The sequence below is a fragment of the Aythya marila genome (assembly GCF_965140915.1).
Source record: "Aythya marila genome assembly, chromosome: 11".
In the NCBI taxonomy this organism is placed as follows: domain Eukaryota; kingdom Metazoa; phylum Chordata; class Aves; order Anseriformes; family Anatidae; genus Aythya; species Aythya marila.
Genome location: NC_139052.1, coordinates 10,776,057 through 10,801,869, shown reverse-complemented (window position 1 = coordinate 10,801,869; position 25,813 = coordinate 10,776,057). Strand labels below are relative to the sequence as shown.

Below are 25,813 nucleotides of genomic sequence, written 5' to 3'. Positions count from 1 at the left end.
CACGACGGCCCTGCCACGCTTCCCAGGGGAAGGGGCCCAAAGGCTGAGCCCCCCTGGTGCTGCCGGACCCGGCAGGCGCTTACCGGGGAGGCGCCCAGTCGTGCTGCGTGCAGTCGAGCAGCGTCCCCACGTACGTCTTGTTCCTCCAGGTGACGTTGACCACCAGCATACCTGCAAGGCGAGGGGACAGCGTCACACGCATTCACGGCTTGAGGGGCACCACGAACTGGGCTCAAAGCCCCCGGGCTCCACGGGTGGTGGTGGTCGTGGGAAGGTGACCTCCCGGGAGCGAGGGCTGCCCATGTCCCCACGGAAATGCCGGCGGAGGGGACGCTGCCGCCACTAGATGGCAAGCTGAGCCCGGCGTCCCTGCGCAGCCGCCCGCCTCTGATGGCCACCCCACGGCCCCGCACTGGGGCAAGGAGAAGCCAGCTCTGAGGAAAAGCCCTGTGTCCGCTGCTTCGCTTTGCTCCTGAGCCCCCAGGACACCCAGGGAGACCCCCGGCGAGGAGTCAGCCCCGCGATGCCGCACCTGGGGCCGTGTGAAGGTGTCAGGCAATGCTGTGCAACGCCGATATTGAAAACCAGCAGGCGAGTGGACGTTTCAGCTTTGGGCAAGGAAGAGAAACAGCCTAGTGAGCACAGAGCCGGAGGAGAGCCCTGCCGAGGATGCAGCCTCAGCCTCTTCCTAGAAGGTCTTGTGCAGCATCTCCGGGCCCTCCCCAATGCTGCACGTGGGTAAGACCCAGCCTGCGCCCGCCCCGGCACTAGCACCTTCACTGGCCTCTCGTGGCCAGCAAGCTGCAAGTGCTTCCACAAGAAAGCAATTACACTAAATAATCTCAGGCCATTAGCAGAGTGAAACTCAAGTGGATATTTCCTCCCAGCGATGGACTGCTCTGATTACTGCATAACTAATTTGACCAGGAGCAGAGTCCATTGCGCCGAGTGCATTTATCTGAGCAAGGTAAAACTTGGGAGATAGAAATCTCATTTACAAGGGCAGACGAGTGCAGCTAGATATACAGCCGCACGGCCCTGGAAGATGGATGGAGCCGAGTGAGCCCAGAGCAGCTGTGCCTGAAGCACATTTGTAAATCTCGGTCCACATCCTCGCTTGCGAGGTGCCAGCAGCCAGCTGCAGACTTTGGAGTGATAATGTATGAAACGGAGAGATGCTCGCGGAGCTGTGGCCCGAAACGCAGGTTTCCTAAACTACAAGCAAAAGCCAAATGCTCTCTGTTCCTCCTCCTGGAACACACCGGCAGCTCCGATGGCAGCAGGTCACGGGAAGGGGAAGCAGATCAGCAGGAGGGGAGGACGTGTCCTGGCTCCGGAGCAAGGCGCAGACCTCGTGAGGCTGCGGATGCAGGCAGGACGCATGCAGGGAACGCAGCAGGCGAGGAACGAGCAGAAACCAACGTGGGGGCCACAGCCCCACACGAGGAGAACGAGGGGAGAGAGGGGGAGCCGATCCCAGCATGAAGGGTGCCCACGACGCCCAGCCCGAGCCCTGAGCCCCAGCACAGCTCATCCTTCCCCCCGCCAGCTCTTTGAAGGCAAGCTGCAGCCACAGACATCAGCCGCCCGTCCCCCTCCGCCTTCCCGCGTGCTGCTAGAAGTTAATTGCGTGACAAGCCACCAGAGGCTCTGCACATCCCAGGGCTGGCGTGTGATATTAGAAAGGACGTTCTGGCGTTCCTCCCTGCTGCCGCGAGCACAGCAGATGAAAGACGGGGGCTGGCGCGCTCGGCGGCCGCCCCTTCCTCCCCTCCGCAGCAGCAGCCCGGCGCGGGGTGAAGCACAAACCCCGCGACACGTCCCAGCCTATATTTAACCCGCTGCAACCAATCGCGCCAAATCCCCTCCTAATCCTCCGACAATAACCCAGGACAATTTAAAGCACGGGGATAGATGCTAAGCAGCTTTTTAACCCGCCGTCCCCTGTGGCAGGAGGGGATGCTCGCGGATGCAAGGACGGAGAGCAAGGAGCGACGCCCTGCGCTCGGCGTAGGATGGCAACGTGTCACCGCTGTCCCCGTCAGCCTTTGTCCTTGAGCAGAAAAGCCCTGGGATGCATCGGGCTCTGCTTTAGGAAGCTCTCCCTGTTCCCTCGGAGGGCTGGAGATGCTCAGGCACAAAGAGCCAGCAGCCTGCAGCCCCTGTGATGCTGCCGTGCTGTGCGAAGCCCGCTGGGATGACTCCAGCCCCACCTGCTTGCACGGGAAGGTGACACTTTGGGAGCGCTCCAGCGATCGATCCTGCCCAAGCCCGGCTGCAAAGCGCTAATGTCACTGCAGCAGGGCCCAGTCACACCCGGCAGGGGAATTACAGGAGGGCTGACGCTGCTGGGCTGCTGCTGAGGAAGGCGGCAGTGGTTTTTGCTGTTTTCCTCCACAAATAAAGGCAGGGAGAGGCAGCCTGCACAAAGCCAGGAGCTGGCACGGGAGCAGGGCCCTGTGATGGATGATGACACTGCTGGAGGAGCCGTGCTGCGAAGGGAGCCCTCTCCCCGTGGCCTGAAGCCCCTCCAGGAGATGCTCCCAGGAGGGTCAGGGATGGAGCGGGGCCCCAGGGGTGGCACCGAGCCCCCATCCTCACCCTCCCAGACAATCGACCCCGGCTGAGCTCCCAGAGGAGCGAGGCACAGCAGGTCGCAGCTCGAGAGCCTCCTTGTAAACAAGTCCCTTAATCCAGCGCCCGGCGGCTGAGGCCAGCCCAGCTGCTGTTCCCCAGGGCAGCTACACGCGTGGCGGAGGGAGTTCGGCACCGGCAACAGCCCTGTCTGGAGCAGAATATTGCTCACCTGTTGATAAAACAGCCTTCACACCAAGCTGACAGATGCTGAAATAAACAGTGCTTTGAGAGTGATAAGCAGTGCATTAGCTCTTCCCGAGCTCCCTGCCTCCCCGCACTGTCAAGCATTCTGCCAGCAAATATTAGATAGGAAGCGGCCGCGCTGTGGGAGTACCAGGAAATTATGCATAATAAAGCTCCACTTCTCTCCGACGACGTGCGAGCAGCCGCCTGGCTTCCAGGGCTGATGCTTCCCCCTCCGATGGGTGCCGGAGGGGAGGCGTCCCTTCACCTGCCATCGCTGATCTGAAGCCGAGAGCGGTCACGGCCACGCCGTAATGGTTTTTGGAGGCTTCAAAGGGCTGCGCTGAGCCCGGGCAGGCTGCTGAATGGCTCGGCAACCTTGGAGGGGATTTACAATCGCTCACGACTTTTGGAAATGCCATTAAAGCAAATGAGAAATCCATATTCCCAGGCTCCTCTCCCTTGCTGCATAAGGCTTAAAAACTCATCTGTTTCTGGGTTCAAGTTCTCATGGCTACGAACGACTGATTTTGCTCACAGGGGGTTATGTCTCCCCCTCTGAAGCCCCAAAGCCCAGCTCCAAGCAGCTCAGTTGTGGCCCACCCCCGATTTAAAGCAGCCCCAGCAGGACCCTCAGCAGCAATGATGCTCCCAGCCACAAGGCAGGGCTGCAGGATCCAGCGAGGCAGCGCGCCGGGCATGCAGAGCCAGCAGTTTGGGAGAGGGCTCCCTCCTGGTCATGGTGAGACCTTCCACTGTCTGCCCTCGCCTCCAACCCTGCCCATCCCTATCACCTCCCAGCTGCACCCCTCCTGCTCCTCCCTCGGCTCACACCATGTCTCCGAGCTCGTGCTGGGATTTTGCAGGTTGGGCAGAAACAAGAGGCCGTTTGCCTCGTTGCTACAAGGGTTTGAAGCCCAGACACCAGCTTGTTTGAGCCACACACAGCCCCATCAGGTGGGATCTGGTCTGGTCCTGCTCCTGCTGAGCACGGGCAGGGATCTGCTGGCCCACAGGTGACACCAGCGAGGAGGATGGAGGAGAGCCGGGAGCTAACGAGGCAGCGAGCGGAGCGATGCTCTCCGGTATAATTAGATCAGTTAATAGTTGCTGCAGATCGAAATCGCACCTAACAGAATTAGGGAAACTGCCAAGACAGCTGCTCCCATGAAAGGCATTTAACAAAACACATTCCCTGCACAAGACGGGCTCGGTGAAGGGGCGGCCATGCATGGAAGCTTCCTCATCGTGGTGGTGGGACAGCCGGGGGTGGAGAAGGCGATGGTCGTGGCCATCAGACACTTGGACAAGGTTGGAGGATGTCGTGGAGCTCCTCAGAGCTTCACACTCCCTCCTCTGATGGACCAGCTCTGCTTGTCCTTCCGAAGATGTGGCAGGCTTTGTCTTTATGACACCTTCTCCAAAATTTCATGGCCATGAGGACAACCCAAAAACCATTTCATGAGAAAAGGGAGCCACGTTGCCTTCCCCCATGCAGCTGACCCCTTCCAAGGAAGGGTTCACATCTTCAGCAGCCAGAGCCAGCCGTGAGGCAAACCCACTGGAAGAGGAGCTGTGAAGCTGGCTGAGCCCAAATACACTTCTGCAGGCACGCACAGCGCGGTGCCGATCCCCTCAGCTTCTTGGCGTGGTCAGGAGCGAGTGGAGAGGAGCAGCTGGCAGGAAGGTCAGCGTTGGAGCGATGACCGCGGGGCAGCGATCCCTGAAGGCCAGCTGACACGGCCGAGCTTCGCTGCTGCCCCCGCTGCTCCCCAGGGTCTGGTGGGGCTGTACGTGGCAGACCGGGAACGACCGAGGGAAACAGCAGGATTTGTATTCTGCGTGACAGGAGTGCAGGGTTTGCTGCAAAAGCCATCGCTCCTGACAGCAGGAACCAAGCCGCAGCCAGCAGAGGCAGGCAGAGAAGGATCTTTGCACAAGTTCATTGAATTACTGCAGACTAAAAATAGCCGAGCTGCAGGAATCGCAGCGCGCCTCCGAGGCAGGGTCTGAGCCGAGAGCTGCACAGGCGAGGGGAGATGCGGCAGGACAGGCAGAGCGTGCTGGCTGGGGAGGAAGGGGAAGCTGCATACAAACACCCAGCAATGATGCTGAGGGAGAATGGAGCTGGGAGACCAGCAGCACGGCCGCCTCCTTTGAAGGACCGGAGGGCCCTGCGCAGCCACCAGGGCTCGTGTGCTTTGTGGAGCGATGCGGAGCTGCTGTGGGAGCAGAGATGTTTTGGCTCTCTGCCTCCTGTGGCCTTGGGGATGCTCTGTTTGTTCCTTCTTGCGTGGCCAAATGGGCTCTGCTGTCCACCACAGGCACCTTTTTCCGATTTCCACCAAAAAATACAAAATAAAAAAGCTCTCCAAGCTCTCATCAGCCCTCCCCATGGGGGGCTCCAACTGTGCCAGTAAAACCAGAGCCCTGGGGCTCTCCAGCTGCAGCTCAGGGGGGTTCTGGAGTCACACAGGACCTCATCACCTTGGAAGCACTGCTGCCAGGCTGGTGCTGACCCTGACGGCTTCCCAGGCAGATCCCACAGCCCTGGGCCCAGCAGAGCAGCAGCTGCACGGCCGCTTGTTCCCTTGTCCCCACCAGCAGGGCGAGCTCCAAGACGAGGATCCCCGGGGTCTGATTTTACAGCCTGTGGCTTCCTCCTGCCTCGGGAGCAGCAGAAAAAACCACCCTGACAGCTCCCCGCTGCCACAATTCGGACGAATTTTTCCACAGTGAGCAGAAGGGGAAGCAGGGAGGGCTGAGGAGCGTGAGATAGCTGGAGGTCCCTGTCCCAAGCTGTGCTGGAAGCGGGCCTCCAAAGGAGCTCTTGGTTACTGGCCGAGGCAACCTGTCAGCTGGCCCCTGTCACCTCTGCTCCTCCTCACCTTTGTGCCTCTGGGCTCTGCTTCTGCTTCCAGAGCCAGCTGAAGCCAGACGAACGCAAGGAGTTCACCCCAGGCCTCCAGAAGCAGCAACCTCCCATGTCCCGAGGAGGCTGGAGGGAAGGCCAGGTTCCAGCGCTCGCCGTGGTCCGCTGAGCCACCTATTCATCCCTGTGTGACTTGGCAGAGCCCCAACAGCAACTAAAACCCATCAAAGGAGCTGGGAAAGCAAACCAAGCTGTGCGCAGATGAGACGAGCTCCAGCGGAAAAAGGTTCGATTGGCTTGGCAAGAGAGACGCGAGCCTGATCTCCTGTCGAGTCTATTTTGAAAGCTCCGCTGGGGTTTTTTAATCCAGCAGGAGATTTCTGCTGCCTCCCAGGGCTTGAGCGCTTTTGTGACAGACCTGCAGGTTGCCAAGTAGAAATGAAGTCAACTCTGTCGAGTTCCCATTCGGGCTGGCATGGCCTCTCCTCTGGCACCTCCAGGAGCAAGTTAGCTCTTGCAGAAAGGCAGAGAAATGGCAGCTTAGATTTTCGCCCACTGTCTGGGCGACAGGATAACACAACGCGCTGGGCTGACGCAAGTTTTGGCCTGTTACTCCCTTTGCTGCACAGACTAAGAGCTGCTCCCACGCAGCTACTCTGTCCTGACCACCCAAATTGCAGCAGAAAGCCCGAGATGTGCCAACGAGCAGCACAGCAGGGACAGGGGAAGAAAGGGATTGCCCCAGCTCCACAATTTCGTTCTCAGAGAGCAAAAAGCTCGCCGGTGCCACTTACCGTCCTCAGTCTCCTGCCAGACGATGCCCTCCAGGTTCACGCTGGTGCCAGGCTCGCAGGGGCCGAGGCACTCGGGCTCGGTGGCCAGGGCCACGTCGCAGGTATTCACCCCCACGGAGCGGGTGCGTACCATGATCTGCTCGCAAGGCGACGAGATGTCGTTGTTGACCACGGGGACGAGGAGGTGCAGGGGCAGCACCGCGGGCGTGGAGACCGGAGACTCCATCTGCAGGGAAGGAGAAACAGGCCGGTCACCACCGGGAGGGGAACAAGTATCAACAGGCAGCTACATTTCTGGAGAACCTCGAGCCCAGGGCAAGCGCCAGGAGGCGGTTCAGGTCCCACACCCCAACGGAGGACAAGGATCTCGTCGGTCTTTCCCACCCCGGCGTGCCCACAGCCACGTAACCCCGCAAAGCCAGCGCTTTGTAGTCGTGCAGATCACGCCCCTCGGCCCTCCGCGGGAGATAGCAGCTCTGCTGCTGGGAGCCGGTGCCAAGTTCCTTCCCCGACCGCTTCTGCTGGTCAGCGTGCCTCCTGGCCAGCGCTCAGATGTTAACGCAGTCCGTGACTTTGGACCCAATGGCTCATTAGAAAAAAATTACAGGCTTCTGCTCAACTGGCAGGACAGGCCCAACGAGCAGCGGTCTCTCTGCGGTGCCCGTGAAAACCAACATCCTCCTCCTCCCACAGCTACCCCGTGACCATCCAGAGCCACACGGCCCCCTCCTCCACGCGCGCCTCGGCTCCGGATACCAAGCGCCTTGCACGCGGAGAGCTCGGAGAGCCAGCAGCACAGCACAGCGAGCGTGAGCGTGGCCAAAGCACAGCCGAGCTACGGGAATGACGGCGTTAGGAGAGGGAGGGCTGGCTCTGCTTCTGCTGCTGGGCCTTCAAGCCGAGCCACCCGCAGGCGGGCAGCACTTTGGGGCTGGCTGCCCCTCCCCTGCTCAGTCCCCTCTCTCACAAGGAGGTTTGCAATCTCAGTAAGACGCCGAGCAGCCTCAGAACAGAAGCAGGCTGAGGAAAATAATCAAATCATCAGCAAGCGCTGACCTGGGTTTCGGTTTCAGTCGGGGGATGATCTCTCTAGAGCATCCAGCCCTGCACCGAGAGATGTCTTCCGAAGCCTCTGCTGAGCTGAGCTGATCACAGCCCTGCAGAGGCCACGCTTGCTGGTCACCGAGGGGACACGGACACCCCCAGGGCCACGTCCAACCTCGCTGCTGCCTCTCCTTGGCCAACGTCGCCGAGCACAAAGTGCTCAGCCTGAACTGGCGCCAGCTGCCAGAATTACCTGTTCACACTCTCGGCCCCAGTGGAAGCTCACACCTTCCACCACCCTGCCCCAGGGTTTACACGCGGCCGCACTGCAGCTTCCTGCACCCCCAAAGCCTCTCCAAACCCTGGGGGATGCAGAGCACCCAAACAGGAGCAAAGGCGCTGCAGTGCCCGCGTGGCGGAGCAGATCGTGCCTGCCAGCAGGGGACACGAGCGTGGCCCTCTCGGACAGCGTGGAGGTCTTCAGGCTCTGGTGGATGTTTGCTCTTCCAGCCGTGTCCTCCTGCATCCGTCCTCTGCCTGCAGGGCTCATCAGGGCGCATCCAGCCCGTGAGGCATTAACGATGGCCCAGAGGTTTACAGCAGCAGTGGCTGGACCCCGCTCACTCGCTCTGCGTGCCGGCAGCACCAGCTCCCCCAGGAGCCCTTCCCCGGGTCTCCAGCACAGCCCCTGAGGCCACCCGAGGGCCAGCTAGTCCTGCAGGAGGTTTTTGGCATAGAAAGCTCACCCACAGACAGCTCAGCCCCCCAAGCACGCCAAGCCCATCCTGTGCATCTCAGCGGATCCAGGGCAAGAAAGATGCTTGAAGGAGGCAGCAGGCTCCTCTGGAGGGGGGCCAAGAAAGCAAACTGCTCCCGAACGCTGTGCTTTCCGAATCCGTGCGAGTTCCCCTGCAAGGAAATACGCGGAGAGGAGCGGGGAAGGGATGCGTGGCTTCGGTGGAGCCCTCGCCCCCAGCACCCCGAGCCTGTGAGCAGCGGCCAGCTGCCTGCTTGTGCGTGCGGAGGAGAGGAAGGGCACCTGTGGGTTTTGAAACTGTTCAGCTTCCTTCCACTTTGCAACAGAAACCACAGTGCAGCACAGGAGCGTTTAATTACAGTTCCAGCTCTGCTAATTATCGCTTGGTCACATTTGTAATCTGCATTACGCCACAGCGCATAATAAGCAGCTCGCTGCGATCTCTCTAATAAGCGAGGAGGCTTTATGGGATTTCATATTTCACCCTGCACTGGAACAAACAGAGCCTCATTTATCAGCCATTGGGAAAAGGCAGCTTGCCTGCTCTTGCCCAGAGCTCGAGAGCAAAAAAGGCCCAGGGGCCGGGCAGGAGCAAAGCCCCCAGAGCTGGGGACACGTCCCAGGCAGGCGACAAACCTAAAAGCCAAGGCAGAGGAAGAAGCGGGCAGATCAACCCCCAGATTCCCCCCGCCACCACCCCCCCGCATGCCTCTTATCTCCCAGCGCCGCAGCTTTTCATCCTCCTGCTTTATGGAGGTGAGGAGATTCGCCTGCTCGAGGCTGGGGGCAGAGGCAGCGCACGAGGGCTGATGTGGGGAAGGAGAGCAGCAGGCAGGCAGGCTCACCGTGGGAAATAACTGTGTGGCACGGGGGCCCCGGGTACCGTCGACCACCCTCACCCTCTGCCGTGCCATTCCCTATGGGGCCGGGTGCCAGGAGCTGCTGCTGTCCCTGCCACCTCCCCCAGGCAGCGAGCACGGGGCTGGGGAATGGAGCAGGCTCCTCAGAGCAAGCCCTGCGCTGCTGCGGCTTCCAGCACCCGACACACACACACCCCTGGGCAAATCCCTTGGTGATCCTGGGCCCGAGATCCCCTTTTGGCAGAAGGGGATTTCTTTCTCTTTCCTTGCAGGGTTGGTGCTAAGATTCGGGAGCGCAAACGCAGCCGGAGGGAGCTTGTTTGTCCTCCCACAAGAGTTCAAGCAGGACGATGTTTCCCATGCCGGCTCCGGCCGTCCACCCGCCCCAGCCGAAGCCTCGCTAATGAAAGGCCTTTGTGTTCCTCGCCGAGGCTTTCCCATCACGAGGAACGTGCTCTCACCGCCGCCGAGGACAGAGGTGGAACGCAGCCAAGCCCGGCGAGCGGCGGCCAGCACGATGGGAAAAAGCAGCTCCTGCCATCCCGCAGCCGCACGCCGCGGCCTCGTTGGCGTCCCTTGGCGTTAAGGGGACGCTGCGTCTCCAGGGCAGCCATCAGCTAACGGCAGAGAGAGGGGAGGGCACAAAAAAAATCAAACCACGGGGCTAGTTTTGGTGCCAACCTCTGAACCACCTTGCAGGGGAAAAGCAGGACTGGTATTTATCAATATTTTCATTCGCTCCCAGTAATCCAAGTCATCCAGGCACGAAAAGTGCGTTTCTGGGCACCGACAGCCAACAGATGCACCCAAAAAAAACAGGAGAAGAGCAACCAGCGCTGCACCTCGGAGGGCAGAGGTGTCAGCAGCCGTGAGGTGTCGGCGTGCCGGCGGAGCTGCAGTGCCACGCACCCAGCAGCGAGCATCCTGCAGTGTGAGACTGCCTGGAAGGGTCCTGCAAAACCAGAGAATAAGAGACAGCCAGTGCTGGGCACAAGCTGGGTGGCGAGGACCAGACGCGGAGCAGAATTGCTCCGGCACAGAAGAGTTGCTTGAGGCTGCAGCCAACGCTTCCCACGTCCTCACCAGGCTCAGCGCAGCGTTTGGGAGCATCAGCGCTGTCGCTCCTGCCCTGCCCGGTCAGCACAGCCCCAGCAGCTCTGCTTTTTCCTATACAGCCTGGGAACAAGAGTTTCAAACTCCTTGAGGTGAGGTAACCATGGAGAAGATCCATCCCACAGGTGAGCACCTTTGCTTGGCACCTCCAAAGCTGAAGCCGCAGCACCTGAGGTGCCTCTGCCCCATGCAGGTGACCTCGGCTTTCCAAGAGGTCTTCTCCATCCTGACCCCCAAAGTTGGGTGTGCAGAGCATGAACCACTTGCAGAGCATCTTGGGGATGGGAGGAGCCGAACATCTTCATGGCAAGGAGCTGAGAGGTTCCTGTGGGCCATGTCCTGCACCCCAGTGCCGCCGGCACAGCCCTGGGCGCAAGGACACAGCCGGGACCCCAGCACTGCCACCCACTGCCCTTCCCTCCTGCCCACTGACATCAAGATGGGAAAAAAAAAAAAAAAACAACAAAAAAACATGTTTTAGGAGAAATTTCCCCTTCCCCGTCCTGGAAAAAAGCCAGCTTCAAGCCTCACGTCAGACATTTTAATGCATAATTAAATGCTGTTTGGGTAGGAGATGAGGATTTTTCCAGCCCCTGCTGCTCAGCGTGCGGAGTCCTCCAAGGAGCGTTTCTTGGCCCAGGTTTCCCCCCTCCCCGGCCCGTCGCTGGGGGCTGCTGGGTCAAGTGCAGCATCACCGGTGCCAGCCCTGAGCTGGGAGGGAGTCAGCAAGCCCAAAACCACAGGATTGGGTCTCTCAGGTTTCTTCCTGACGATAGCAAGGAGGCAACCAGCTCCCGCTGTCCTCAGGGATCACGGCACTGCCCCAGCTGCCCCCTGCCAGGAGGAGAGATTTGGGGTGGATGCCTGGGAAACCAGCAGCCCAGCAGGCTACCCAAGGAAAGCCACCGGGGCTCAGCTCCACGAGGACAGAGCCACGTGTGTCCTTGCAGCAGGGCTGGGACATCGCTGCCTTTCGGGAGCAGCCCCCAGGTTTCATCGCCGCCCCCCCACAGGCCTGCGCCGTGCTTTCTCTCCCCGTCACCGCTCTCCGCTGGGTAAATCCCTGCTCGAACACAGCCAGGCTTATCTCAGCACTTGCAGCATTTTGAGATCAAGAGGAGGCAGACGCTGCAGAGCCACAGTCTTGCATGTTACTGCGCCTTCAATAAAGCCAGGAATAGCACCCAAGACAGACGTGCTGGCACCGAGTCACCTGCTCCAACCGTTTACGAGACTACCAGAGCTGCTCCAGCAAAAGAAAATGAAAAAAAAAAAGGTGTCTTGGAGAGGAGAGAGGTGGCAAAGAGCAGCCACAGAGGGGACAGGTGACAGGAGCAGGAGTGGGGAAGGAGCAGGCCGGGATGGCAGCCCCGTGGGGTGACAATGGGATTGGTGTCGGGCCAGCTGCTGCCAGCGACCCGTCTGCACAACGACAGGAGGAGCAGCAGGCTGGCCCCCTCCTTGAAATAGAGAAGCACCACGGCTCGCTCCCACACTGCAGGGTGGCTGCAGGAAGCTGGCAGGGCCGCCCGCTTGGCAGCTCCGCTTCCTTGGGTCACCCTTTTCGTTGTTTTTCCCCCCAGTTTTCCTACCTCAGTCTTGCGAGTCCAAACCTCGCTCGGCCCCAGCGCTTCGCACCATGGCACGGCCGCACAGGCAGCGTGCAAACTGGGAGTGTTAATAATTAAGTCGTTTCATTAATTAGTGATGCCCATCCAAGCACAAAGCCTTGCACAGCCCAAGCTCTTCTCCTTAGCAAGCCGCAGTGTCTCTAAGACTACCACGTCCTAGGAGCAGGCCATAGCTGGCAGCGGGATTTCTACGACTGCAGTATCTCTAAGACTACAAAATCCTAGAAATATTCCTAAGCATTTCTACTATTTCTAAGAAATATTCCTTAAAAGTATTTCTATGACTATAAAATCTTCAAAAATAGCTTGGCCAGATGCAGACCGGGCTGCAAAGCCTCAGAAGCAGGAGCTGGAGCGGCGAGAGCAGCTTGCAGGAGACCTGGGTGCAGGAGCAGCGGACGGGACTTTGCTCAGGACACCAACCCCTCCTCACCTCTCCCAGCCCCGACTCAGTTTGGACACGGTGTCGGAGGAGGAGAATTTGATGGTTTTGTCCTGGTGGCTCCCGGGAGAGCAGCGATTGTGCTCAGCTCTGGACATCTCATTACCGAAGAGGATACGGATAAATTGGAGGAAGTTCCGAGAAGAGGACAAAAACAAGGAGGAGGCTGAAGGGATTGATTCGGAAGAGGCAATTAAAGAGCTAAAAATACGGAGAGCTCGGTTCAGTGACAGCTAACAGGGGACACGACCGTAATCGACAGCTCTGTGGGGAATGAAAACAAGCAGAAGGAGAGGAATGGCGCAGGGTGATGCAGAGGGTAAGAGCAAGGAGGACTGGGATGAATTAAGGACAGGAATGTTTAAGAAAGGCATTGGCCACAGCCTCCTGGCAGTGAAACTGTTCCCGAGCACACGAGTGCTTTCCAATGGGGAAAATCCTTCATCCTTCCCCGCCCTCCTCCTCCCCTCCCCGCATCCCTCCACGGCTGGACCAGGAGGTTCATAAACAAGCAGATACAGAAAAAATCCGTCATTCATCTCCTCGGCCTATCTACAAAGAGCAGTCGGCGAGCTGGAGTGTGTTCTGAGCAGCTCTCCTGGGCAAGAAACCCAGCTGCCTGCAGCTACCAGCGGCGCCGGGTACTTTAAGGTCTCGCGGACTCCTGGCTCCGAGGCAGGAGAAGCCAAGCTGTGCGCCCGGCGCTCAGGCGTGGAAAATCTGTTTGGGGCTGGGGCGGGAGGGAAGGAGATGAAACGAGCTCTCTGCAAAGCAGGACGCACCTCCGGAGGCACCGGCACAGCTCCCGGAGCAGCTCTGCCACCCGAGAGCTCTGCTCGGAGGGCACCCGGCCCGGCAGCACGCCGAGAAGTGCCGCGGCTCTCCATCCTGCCCAGGTCACCATGGATTTGGGGGAAATAAGCAAACCCATCTGCCAGGCGCTGCATTCGGAGTTGTGCTGGCACGTTGCATGCACAGCACAAGAGCATTGCACACGCCTGTTGTCGCTGGGTATTCGAGGCTCCTGAAGAGGCTCAATTCCAGGGCGAGAGAGACGTATTTCAGTGTGATAAGCGGCAAAGTCTACAAGGAGTTTCAGATCTATTTATCCCTCAGGCAAGAGGAGACATCTTCCTTCCATCTATTTAATATTAAAGAGCTATTTTGGTATGATTTTCACGTCCCAGTCCTTGCAGGCTGCACGTTTAGGAAGCTGCCCGCTTGGCTCTTATCTCTTCTTCTTTGTAGGTTTTGCTCGAGTTGCCAGGAGAGATGCTCGTGGTTTCTCGTCACAAAGCCAGCTCTGTCTGATGGCCTGATCGGGAGATTACAGGAGGGGAGCGAGCGAGAAATAAGCCAAATCCCATGATAGCCACGGATGGGGGCAACAAGAGGAGGACGGCACCACGCGCCCGTGCCAGGAGATGCCAAACACCTTCCCTTTGTTCTGCCTCTCTGTGCCACGAGTCCTGCGCCTCCCCCAGCTCCCCACATCCCAGCTTCCCAGCAACCTTTCCAAAACTGCCTGTCTTGGGAGCAGCCCAGCGCGTTTTGGGCACCTGTAAGAGCGCGGAGCAGCGCCGTGCCCCCCGTGGCAGGACGCTACGCTTGCAGCCGTGCTTCTCCTTGAGAGCCCTCGATGTAAAAATAGAAAAACATCTTCAAGTGGCTGCTTCATCAGCTCCTCCGGTCTGCAGCAAGGCAAAGAGCTCAGATCTGAAATCCAAATAAGCACGGGGACCCTGAGAAGCTCCACAGGGATGGGAGCGAGGGGATGCTGACACCGCCCAGATAAGCCCCAGGAAGCTTTTTGCCCTCCAACCGTGCATTTCTCAGCTTGTGCACGGAGAAACCCATCGCCAAATTTAAGCTAATGAGTAATTGCTCTCCTTCGCCACAGAATGAAGCCCAACACTCGCTTTTAACAAGACAGAAGATGGTCGCCACCAAAAAAAATCCCATCCCAGGCCAGCAGCAGACACGCCGGCGCTCCTAAAACAAAGCAAAGACGCTGTCAGACAGAGCAGGCCCACTGCAAGCGATCCTAATGTGGCGAGAAAGAGCAGGATGATAAAAAAACAGGCATTTTTAGCACCAGACCCCTGCGGCCAGGGTGCTGCTGCCCTCGTTTCTCCACCGAGCGCTGCCTGGCGGAGAGCTGCTGTGCTCAGCCCGCACAGCGCCAGCCCGTGCCTGGCACCGCACCCACAGCATCTGCTTCGGGCTGCTTCAGCCCAGTCCCAGCATCAGGGAGTAAACACCAAGGGCTCAGCACTGGCCTGGAGGCCGTGGCCGGGCATTATTCTGTAAAGGAGAGGCCTTCCCGGACAGGGACCAGTCCTTACGAGTCCTTCCCGGGCAGGGACCCTGCTGCCCCACAGCACCATGTCCCCACGCTCCTTGGGAACACATCCCCACGTCCCCCACACCCCCAGAATTCTTCATCTTTGGTTCCTAAACTGGGATCGTCTGCCAAGTCTGGGTTTCTGGGGTGTGGGGGAACCCAGAACACAAAACCAAGGTGACTGGGGCAGCACAGACCTCCCGGGAATGCCGCTGTCACCGCCTGTCACACATGGGTGCCGTGACCCTGCAGGAGAGGGTTCCCCATCAGCTACGGGACAGACCTCTGACTACCACAAGGGTTGGCCAACAGCACTGGATACCTCCACTTCAGCATGAAGAAGCAAAAAAAACCATTTCTGTTCCCAGATCCCTGCAATAAACCCCTCTGAGAACCCCTCTGAGCTCCAGCTACACCTGGAGAACACAGAGCGGGCGCATCTGTTCGCACTGACCTGCTCCTGCCTTGTACCTGAGGGAAGGAAGGATAATGCTTTAGCTGGGAAAAGCCACGCCAGGCGCAATACGGACTGAGGGAGGGGGCCCCGGGCACCAGCTGTGAGCTCCAAGGCAAGGAGCAGAGGTTCAGGGCTGCCACGGACCTGAAGGCAGGGAGGGCGGCTGCTGCCCGAGGGATCAAACGCACGTGGAAGCGAAGCCTGCCAGGACAAGAACGGGAGACGAGGGGCGCAGCAGCACGGAGATCCGCTTCTCAGTCATGGAGACAAAAGACCAAACACCCGCGTTGGAAGGGCACCGTGTCGGAGAAGAAAGGGGACGGCTGACAGGTAACAGTGATGATGCTGCACGGGGGGAGCCTGGCACAAGAACTCCAGGCGTACAGGGATGAAAGCCTCAGGGCAGGCTGCGGGAAGCTGGGATCACGATGGGGAGCCCAATTTCTGCCCCACCAGTGCAGCACAAAGAGGGGAAGACCCCCCCAGGAGGCCAGTAAGCAGCGGTACCGGTGCCGCCTGGCTGAGGTGCTGCTCGGCCTCCTCCTTGCCCCGGCAGGCAGAGGAGAGCGAGGAGGGTGGATGTGAGCATGGAGGCTGCAGACACATCTTGTTTTAATTGCATCAGCAATCGCTCAGCAATTAACAGCAGGGAGGAGGAGGAGGAGGAGAAAGAAGAGGAGGAGGTGTAGGGCAGCAGACAGGAAGGGAGGCAGCAACCGACCCTTCCCCGTGTGACAAAGCTGTCGCTTCTCAAGAGCCACCACAAGCCCCTGGCTCAGGACAGATCCCCCACCACGGACAGGCAGGGACCAGAGCTCGAGCCTCCTGCCGACAGAGAGCAGGGCAGCCAGGAGGCCAGGAGCAAGTGGAGCAGCACCAGGAGCTGTAACGGGGACAGAGCTGGGCTCTGCTGCATCTTTCAGCCACGAGGAGCAGGCGCTGAAGGAGAAGCCCCAAGACAGCGGCACCGACAGCTGGAGCAGAAACCTCGGAGGCAAGGGAATGGAGCAGGAGCTGCTGGTCTGCTCCACAGCCCCACCAGGCCCGGTGGCTCCCGCTGCTGTCGGAGCCCAGCGCTCGGTGATTTTTTGCTCTGTTCAGTGAGTGCCGGTGCCTGCCAGCGCTCGCAAAGCTCAGGGCCTGCCTGTGCCCCCGCCGAGCGGATCCGCCTGCAGTTCATCCAGCGACGTGAAATGGCTTTCAGCTCATTAACGAGCCTGACGAGATCAAGGGGAGTCAGAGCTGCTCCATCCTCACCGGCTGGAAAGCGCCGCAAGCACGTACGCCTCCAGCCCAGCACCGGGATGTCGCATTTACAGCGCTCCCTTTGCTCATTTCCCCCGCTTCCTCAAAGCCTGAGGCACCCCAAAACTCGGCTCCGGCGATCCATCATCCAGCACAGGGGCAAGCTGAGTCCTTCCCAAGCGCTGGGCCAGATCCCAAGTCCTCTGGCTCTCGTTAACAAACCTGCTGGCAGATCCAAAACCCCCTCTCCAGAGAGCTGGGCTTCAAATCCAGGAGGCGGAGAGGACAAAGCTGCTGCATGCTAGAGAGAGGCCGGGTCCTACCCAGCCCGGATGGGAGCAGAGGTTTCTCCCCTGCCTGCACCCACCAAGGAGACTCTTGCTGCATTGATCTCCCTGTTTCTAATGGGGGAAATGGCACAGCGACCTGTGTGCCACGCCGGGTCACCTATCGACAGGGGCCTCGCCTCCTCCTCGGGCGGGGAGCCAGGCCGATTACCCGTCATATGGTGCAAGACGCAGTGCCAACAGCCCGGCCGAGATCACCCAGCTTGTTTGCTATTAAAAAAAAAAAAAAAAAAAAAACAACTCGGATGCAGGCAAGCGGCTTTTGTTCAAGCCCTTGCTTGCCTGCGGAAGGTGAGCGAGCACATCAGCCTGTGCTAAAGCATGTAATGCCCGCAGGCTGCTCCTCCCTCGCACTCCTGGAAAGAGCGATGCAGAGCAGCAGGCAGGAGCGCTGCCAGCAGGGCAGCCCCCTCCCGGCTCGCCCCGGCACCGGCCCCGGGGCGCTGGCAGCCTCACGGCTCCGCCGGCTGCTCCCCGAATCCCAAATCCCACTGTTGGTGAGGCCAAAGGGCTGGTGCTGGCGGTCGGCTCAGGCTCCTGGCACCAGCTGGATGGGAGTCGCTGAGAAAAACCATCTCGGTGTGCAGGGCACAAGCTTTCAGGGGTGCTAACGGCGTGTTAACCTCTCTGGCTCCCTTCTCGTCTACCGTGTGAAGCACACGATGCCATTTCGTACTCCTACGGGAGCATCAGAGCCTTTCCTCCCCTTGGGATCAGGAGTGGGAAAAGGTTCGTGGCGCTCCTTTGACAGCCCTAGAGAACAAGCACAATGCAAATCTTAGCACTTCGCAAGAGCATTTCATCCAGACTTGTAAGAGAGAAACTAAATTACGTGGAAGAGAAAGGCAGGAAATGATGGCAGTGAACTTCAGAAGTGCTCGGTGCTTTCTGTTCCCTCGGGTTCTGCCAAAGACCTCAGAGGATGCAGATTTTCTGAGGGTGGATGTTCAGAGCTCCCCCAAAACAGGGCACTCAAACAACCAAAGCACCCCCCTAACCATCTCTGAAAACCCGGCCCAGCACAGCGTGACCTGGTGTTCTGAAGGAATCCCTTGGCCTGAGAGGGATTCACCATCACTCGGAGTGAAACCTCCAAGTACAGATTTGTGGGTTGATGTACAGGGAGCCACCTTCTCCAGCCTGCAGCCCCCGAGCTGCGTTGTCCAGCCCCAGCAGAGCAGGAGCAACGCCCGCTCCACGAGGCTCCTCGAAGGGCTGAAGCCTCAGCTGCCCCGCATCTAAATAACAAATCTTCACCTGCGACTTCAAAGGCGGCGGCACGCCGGGAACCTGTCATTAGGTTATTAGGAACCTGAATTTTCACACCCAGGATCTATCACTGCGGGTCATGCCGACATCGAGCCGCCCACTGCACCGGGCTGCAGCCACGGGGAGGAGAAGCTCCGGTGCTGGCAGAAAATGGGAGCTCGAGGAGCTGGGAAGAGAAATAAAACCTTGGGTTTGCGAGCCAGGCTCTGTCCCAGCAGGGCTTGCGTGCTAGAAGTTTAAGAAGGGGTTTGTTTGCTGACAGCTTAAGGGATTTAAGGGCAGGATTAACCATGGCTTTGCTGATGAGAGAATCGGTGGCAAACTCCGAGCAATCCCATGCGCATGGGGAGAAGCTGGAGGAGGATGGGGAAAGGAGAGCAAAACCAGCAGGGACGGCCTGCTTTGTATGGTGAACTCGACGGGGAGCTGCTCTCCCCAGCGTCACCAGCCCAGAAGATGCATGGAAAGCCTAAGGATGACCAGCTGCAGGGCCTCACCTTCACGGGAGGGTGCTGGGACTGAGCCCGGCCAGTCGGGGAACCAAAGGTGCCCAGATGCTGTACGGGCAAAGCGTTTACAGTCAGATCAGCCTCACGTCCAGGAGGGTATCGCAGAGAAAAGGCGGCAGGAGGCAGATCTGCTCCAGATCGGCCACACGCAGAGGAAGACGCCACTGGAGTGGTTCCTCCTAGCACAAGATGTCCGTCACCGAGCCCGACGGGGGTTGGGAGCAGATGCGGACGGCTCGATGGGCTCGTCTGGAGGGCTGCAGCCCCACAACGAGGCCGTGCTCCAGCTGGGAGCAGCTCATCCAGCCCCTGCCAGCCGCTCGGCAAATGAGCACGGTCCCCTTAAAGGCAAGCACCATCCAGGCGGATTTAGCTGGAAGAGGGTGGGGAGATCGCTGAGCTGGAAGCCACGGTCTGAATCTTATCTGCTGCTTTAATACCTATCAGTGGTGATACAGATTAAAGGATTAGGCGGGATTACCGAAGGCAACCCCCCTGGCACCAGGCAGCCGGGGTGCAGCGCTCCCCTCCTGCACCCGCAGCCCTCCGGAGAGGAGCTGCCCCCCGAAAGCAGGACAAGGACGCTCTCCGTGAGCGACGGCAGCCCTGCAAACTCAGCCCACCCGCAGGGAGCAAGGCTGAGCTTCCCAGGAAGGAAAAGAAGGCTCGCCAGCTCTCACCAGGCCTGTTGCCCCTGCGGTTGCCCTACCAGCACAAGTTCAGCAAGTCTTCAGGGACCGCTGGCACCAACGCCAGGAGAAAGCATCTCGCCGTGCTCCACCCTGCTCCTTCCTACCCCAACCCCTCTTTTACCAACGCGTTTGTGCAGCCCTGGGAACCCGCCTGCTTAAAACCTGCCTTTTTTATTGTTTTTTTTTTTTTTCCTTGCTGCTCGGCACAGCTTTTAATTGGATCATTTCCCTGACCCAGTTCCCCACATGGCTGCACAAACCCTTGAGCAGCAGTGTGGGAGGACGTGGCCAGGACACCTCCCGCGACGCCCCGATGACCGCACAAGGACGCAGAAGAGCTCCCATGCCCAAGCCCAAGCTGAGCACGTGCTGGAAAGAGATTTCCCCTCGAGGCTCCCTACCTTCCAAGAGGTGCCTGCAGCCCGATGGCTTTCATGTGCGAGTTGGCTTTGGTGGGAGAGCCCACAGGTGGGGCAGGTGAAGAGGAGCGTGCCACCAAGCCAGCGTGCCTCCCTTAGCAGTGAGTCCCACAGCAACCACCCCCAGCTCTCGTGGCACTGCCCCTCCGAGGGGCTTTGCAAATGAGACACCAAAAGGTGGAACCGTGTCCACGTGCTTCCTCCGCGGGGACAGCTGCAGGAAGCAGAGCAGGTCGCAAACAGAGGGAACAGAACACAAGTGAGTGACACAACACTGAGATTTTGATTTTAGTCTAGAAAAAACAAGCAGCGTTTGCCCCCCAGTCCCCGGGAAGGCATGAGCTGCAGAAGCTGCACCGGGTGCGACCGCCTGCCAACAGCAATAAATCCGGGGCTGGAGCCGCGCTGCAGCCCGCCGCCAGGACGGATCCATCAGCCCCTCCAAATTCTTGGCCCCGACCAAACAGCGGCTCCCTCCGGAGCTCAGAGGGCCTCCTCTGGGTTAGCAGCACAATTATTTATGGAATCGAGGCGCTCAGAGTTGGTCACAGCTTTAATCCCCCGCAGCGTCATCTCCAACAACTCCCGGCTGCGCTCGCGCTTCGCTCCCGCTCCCTCCGGTGCCGCCATCCTTTTAAACGAAGCGCAGCGGTGGCGAGCTCGAGGCCGGGAGGGGAACTGCTCCCTGAAACGTGACGGCCGCTGGTGTTGGCACCGGGAAGCCCAGGTGCCCAACACAAACCCCACGGCGTGACGGGATGCGCACGCCCAGCCCAACCAATGCGGTGGCCATCAGGAGAGGCAGAGCGCGTCCCCAGGCCTGGGCTGGAGCCCTGCAAGTCAGGAGAGCACGGAGCTCCCTCCGGTAAATCCCCCAACGCACACAGCTTCATGCATTTTTGCTGCATTCTGGTATTTCGGAAGTATTTTGCTTCACGGCCGCGCTGCTCTGGAGCACACACACGTAGCTCCTCGTCACCGCGCCGTAGTTGTCAAACAAAGCCCCAGCATACGGACGGGTGACTTTTTGTGCAAACGCTGCCAGAAGGAACATGACCAAGGGGGCAGAGTTGAGGTTGCTGTGCTCAGCTCAGCTCTGAGCTTCCCAGGTGCCGAGAGCCAACCGCTCGGCTCCGGTACCGCACCAACCTGCTTCTCAGATGGCTCCTGCAGGTATCCGTGTCGCGTTGCCACCGCTGCCTCCTCGGCACCTCAACGCTCCGCCAGCTCTCGGGCTGGGTGCAGGATCCGACGTTGTCCTGGTGGAGCAGTTTGGTCCCCACCAGCCTGCCCACGTGCGCTCGGGTCCCTCCTCGCCAGGAGCCAGCCGTGAGCCCCCGAAGCTTCGCTGGCCGCTCTGCCATCACCTCGCCAGGCAGGTGACAAACTCGGATGCGCAGTCAGAGTCCTGCAGCCCCCAGCGGGAGCACTCGGGGGCTTCCTCCGGCTGTTCGTCATGCCCACACGCCACGGGTTTTACAAGAGAAAGCCCTGAGAGCGGCACTTTGTCTCAGGCAAAGATTATTTTTGGCAGGTTTATCAGAACGGCTCTCACTCCCTTAACCTCTTCTTGGATGAAAGCAGATTTAGAAGAAGAGCCCAGATGTTGGAGTATCAATAAAACACAAAGCAGCAGTACAATGCAGCCTTGGAAAGCTCACTATAAATAAACAACTCTGGGGGGGGGGGGGTTGCTCTCATAAACCAAATCTACACGCTCACCTCACCTGGAGCTGGAAATAAAAGTTGCCTTGGGTTGCCCATCTGCCGGACACATGCACAAAAATGCTCCTGCAGATCCCTTTCCCCTCTCTGGTCAAGCAACTCGTACTGCCCCATGGATTTTCAATCAAATTTCCCAAAATAAAGATTTGCAGGAGGAATCACAGGAGAGTCAAAGCCCCAGATGAGTAACTCGAGCCTCGAGAACACCGTGATAGGGTCACCACCAGTTCTCAGTCAGGTCTGGAGGGCTGAGACAAGTCTCCCATCGCAGCAGCACCTTTGTCCGAGCAGGGGGACAGCTCTTCTGGTGCTGGGCTGGCTGCAGACCCCACAGCTCACCGCTGGAAGCTCTCCTCTGTTGGCCATCCACAGATGCTCTGGACCTCACACCAGCATTCCCCAGTCCCACCAGCATTTACCACTGCTACCAAAAGCTTCTCAAAGAAACCCAACCATCTCACACTACTGCCCGGATCTGCACGGCCACTGAAGCAGTTATTACTGTAAATCAAGCCATCCTCTCCTCCCAAGCTGGTGCTGGACACCTCCAGCAGATCTGGGATGCCTTTCATCAGCTGACAGCAAGCCTCCAGCGCCGGGAACAAAGCTCACTTCTTGGTCCCCTCTCCCAGCGTGCGGGGAGCAGAAGTGCTAAATGATCTGCTCTCACAGCCCAGGAGAAACCCAACCCGGCCGCAGCCCCCATTTTCACCCTTTCCATTCATCAGCAGTCTCGGCACGAAGCGGGGTTGTCAGAAGATTTCTTGGATTTCCTTAAATTCTTCTGCCAAGTTCTGATTAAAATCCTCCTAAGTGGTTTTCTCTTTATTCGATTTCCTAGAACTGAGCAGCGAGGCAGTCCTGATAGCGGCGCTGAGTGCCGGCGTTAATAGCCACCGACGCGGCCGGGCCACCTCAGGCTCCCACGCAGGCTCGTTAGGATCAATGGCAAATTGAAAGTGATTCTCTTCGCATCTCCCCTATCAGGCCATCAGCTCCCAGAGGAGACTGGGTTTTAACAGCCCTGTTTGTGCCATGCTCGAAGCGCTCTGTCTCACGTAGCACCTCCGGGTACCTCTCCAGTGCTGCGTTTGGGAAGCTTTGACCAGGGACGAGGGCTCCCGAAGGGTATGGGTCTCGCTGCGCAGGAAGGGCCAGCTCCACCGAAATCCCACACGCTCTGCTCGGCGCTGGTGGCTTCGGAACAGATCTCCCTGCCGGCGCTGAGCCCTGCCAAGCTGAACTCTCATTACGTGCCATCAGGTTTGGAGCCCGTGCCAAACCACGGCCCGCCTTGCCCAGAAAATCTGGCTGCTTTGGTGGGCCGCAGGCTGAGGCGCTTGGGCTCCTGCCCAGGCACCAGGCACCTGCGAGCCCGGTCGCGCTCGTTCGTGCTGCCGAAGGCTGGAGACGCGAGGGACGCCGTGAAGGGGTGGCCGAGGGAAGCCCCTTCCCTGGGGGTCTCCGACCCGAGGGCTCGCGCAGGCCTGAAGGCAGAGCAGCAGGAAGCCCGAGGCAGCCTCAAACAGAAAAAAACAGAAGGGAGGCTGCGAGGCCCTCGCTGCGGAGACCTGCTGCCTGCTGCCTGGGACACGGCTCCACCAGGAGTGACCCCAGCTGACCAGGCACATTTCAGGGTGGTTTCATGCACGCAGCCTTTGTGTGCTTTTTTTTTTTAATGCAAGATCCGACCTCGCCAGGGGCCGTGGCTCTTCCCCCCCCAGGTCTGCAGTTACCAAATGCTCTGCTCGTGGCTGTAGGGTCTTGAAGGAAAGGCTGCTTTCCTTCAAAGGGACATTCACAGCCCTTCCTGCAGAGGCTCAGCCCCTCCAGCTCCCTTCACCCTTGTACACAAAGTGGAGTATTAATAGCCGGCCTGGAAGACCATAAAACACTAAATACCTAAAGGGTTCCTGTGCCTTGAAATGTTAATGCTAAGCAAAAAAAAAAAAAAAAAAAGAAGCCTTCCTGTTAGCAAACGGCTCGGGTCTGTGATATATATACACGCTGGCCTTCCTCCCCTGCAAGCCACAGAACAGCAAACAGCACGCCAAGCGCCGCATCGCCGCGCTGCTCACAAGGCGCCCCATAGATGCTCCTGGCTCCCCGGCCGGGCCAGGCTGGCTTCGCCAGCTCTTGCTGATGACTTCGTTACCACCTCAAAGATCCCGCTGGCTCCTCGCCATCCTCCCCTTACAGGATCCTTTTCAGCCTTCAAAAGAGGTTTCCCGGCCTCGCCCCGGAGCTTTCCTCTTCTTTCAAGCCTACCTCCCAGCTCGGCTGTGCTGCCCCTGCTCCCTCGGTCTCGCCAAGGTCACCTCATCTGTGCCGGAGGAGATGTAGGAGCGGGGAGGGCAGGGAGGGCAGGGAGGGCTCCCACGCTGCCAGGCTGGCTGGAAATACTCGCTCAGAGCCGGTACGGCCGCGTTAGCTGCATCCCTCGGCGTGCCCAGCGCGGGACGGCACTGCTCCATCACTGCCCCACGTGCAGGTCTCTGTGCTGGGCCAGCCGGCGTGTGGTTCTGCCCCATCTAAGCCGTCCAGCCATCCGAAGGATGAGGGGGGCTGCTCCCAGCACACGGGCAGCGAACCGGCACCCGAACGACTGGAGGCAGGGACGGGGCGAGAAGGGATGCGGGGAAGAGCGCTCATTTGCATAGCACCTGGGAAAAATCACATCGCATTTACATGGCTAATTGGGGGAGCGAGCTTCCTGGAATGAAATTGCTTTCTGGCTTGGGGTGGGAAAAAGAAAAAAATAAAATAAAAAGAAGAAAAATAAAAAAAAAAAAAACACCGCCATTTGTAGCTGTAATTGCACTCTCTCCACCTGCAGCACCTGCCAGCCCGCCGGCTCCCAGCACGCATCCCGCTGCGTTTGGGGCAGACTGAGGCGGGGAGAGGGAGGCAGCGGCTCCACGTTCACCCCCAGGACGCAGGAGGGGCAGCTGAGAGCAGCAGGGACTCCTCTGGGATGCAAACTGCCTTGGAGCTGCATCGCATCCCACCCCTCTGAAGGGGTGGGCAATGTGAGGACCTCCTCCTGCTTGCTCTGCCCGCTCCCCGTGCGATTCACGGCAGTGCGTTTGCAGGGACCCCGAGCGCACAAGAGACAGGCAATATTTTAAGATCAATCTAGACAATTAACGACTTTTAAACCAACTTCAGTGTCAAGAGCAGGGGAAACATCATCAGATAGGAGCACGCGCTGTTACCACACCATGCGAAAAAGCTTTGTGGTTAGCTCCATCCTGCGAAGGGACATCCACAGCGCGCCAGGACGGACCCGTGACTGTTTTGGTTGGCTCGGATCTCGCGGTGACCTCTGGCTCACGGCCATGAGGTCGGCCACAGGTTTGCCCAGCTGCCCAACGAGGATGTTCCGAAGCCACCCGGCCGTGGCCCCGCGCTCACCGGTGAGGTATCGGGAACGCAGAGCCACCACGGCGTGGGGAATGAATGGCACCAAGGACACTGCGCTCGCAGGAAACCCGGAGAAGGTGGCCGGTGCTCTGTGAGGCAGCCTTAAAAAGCGAAGGGAGGGTGTAGGCAGAGCGCCGTGCTCCGCGGCCCTTCCCAGCGGCCTCCCCGGCTGCCAGGTGGAGGAGCAGATTTGCTCATTAGCGGATTATTCCTGGCACACTCCCCTTGCATCAGCTCCCCGGAAGGGCTGCGAGAGCAGCTCGCCGGTTTTGAAGCCTTCAGGGTTGTGAAGCACTGGAGACGCCAGCAAATCTTCCTTTAAAGAAATCTCGCTCAGCCAGATAAATGGTGCTGTGTAGCAGGGGTCATTAGGCTAATAAGCAGCCACTGCCAGCCTGGAAGCAAAGCAACAAACACAAGAGAATCCACCAAAGCCAGTTAGCCTCAAAATCTGACCCATCTCAAGCAGTTACCATCTGCTAAGGAGTCTCCTTTGGAGGAGAAACCGGGCACATGAGTCAGCAGGATAGGTCACACGCTGGCCTTTTCATCCACAGCTGGGGAGCCGCGAAGCGCGCAACGGAGCGGGCTGACGGCTTTTCTGAGCCGGGGAAGCGGCGTGCACCCAGTGCAAACCCCTCCACCTCCTTCAACCTCCTCACTCCCACGTTGGCATTCTGCCCTTGTGCCTTCCCAGCTCCTACAGTGTGGCCGTGCTTCGTGCCACCGTGGCCTCGATGGGGAGCCGCCAGTCCTTGTCTCCAGAGCGCCATGGATGTGCACCACGATGGGGCTGTGCTTTGAGGTGAGCCCCCAGAGCTGTTCAGTCAGCTATGGCAACGCAAACAGGTCATGCATGGACCTCGGCGCCTTGCCTCGTCCTTCCTTCTCACTGCTAACGCGGGGAAATCCAGCGGGAGGAGATGAAGATTTCCCCTGCCTGCACTACGGAATCTTACGAGGTGGGATCAGCCAAAACTCCCAGCCTGCTACATCTAGCAGCTTTAAAAAAAAATAAAAAAAAAACGCACACATATAAATAACCTCTCA

The 25,813-nt window shown here is 59.1% G+C and overlaps 1 protein-coding gene across 3 annotated transcripts in view; it reads right to left on the bottom strand.

The window, feature by feature from the left end:
- The window catches only part of ZNF609 (zinc finger protein 609), a 48,180-nt gene that overhangs the window by 6,069 nt on the left and 16,298 nt on the right, over nt 1-25,813 (bottom strand). For all 3 annotated transcript variants that reach the window (XM_082769137.1, XM_082769135.1, XM_082769136.1), the window contains exons 3-4: nt 6,487-6,712; nt 84-171 (exon numbers count right to left, since the gene is read on the bottom strand). In XM_082769137.1, the coding sequence (XP_082625263.1) occupies nt 84-171; nt 6,487-6,712 (314 nt within the window). The remainder of the gene's footprint in view (nt 1-83; nt 172-6,486; nt 6,713-25,813) is intronic.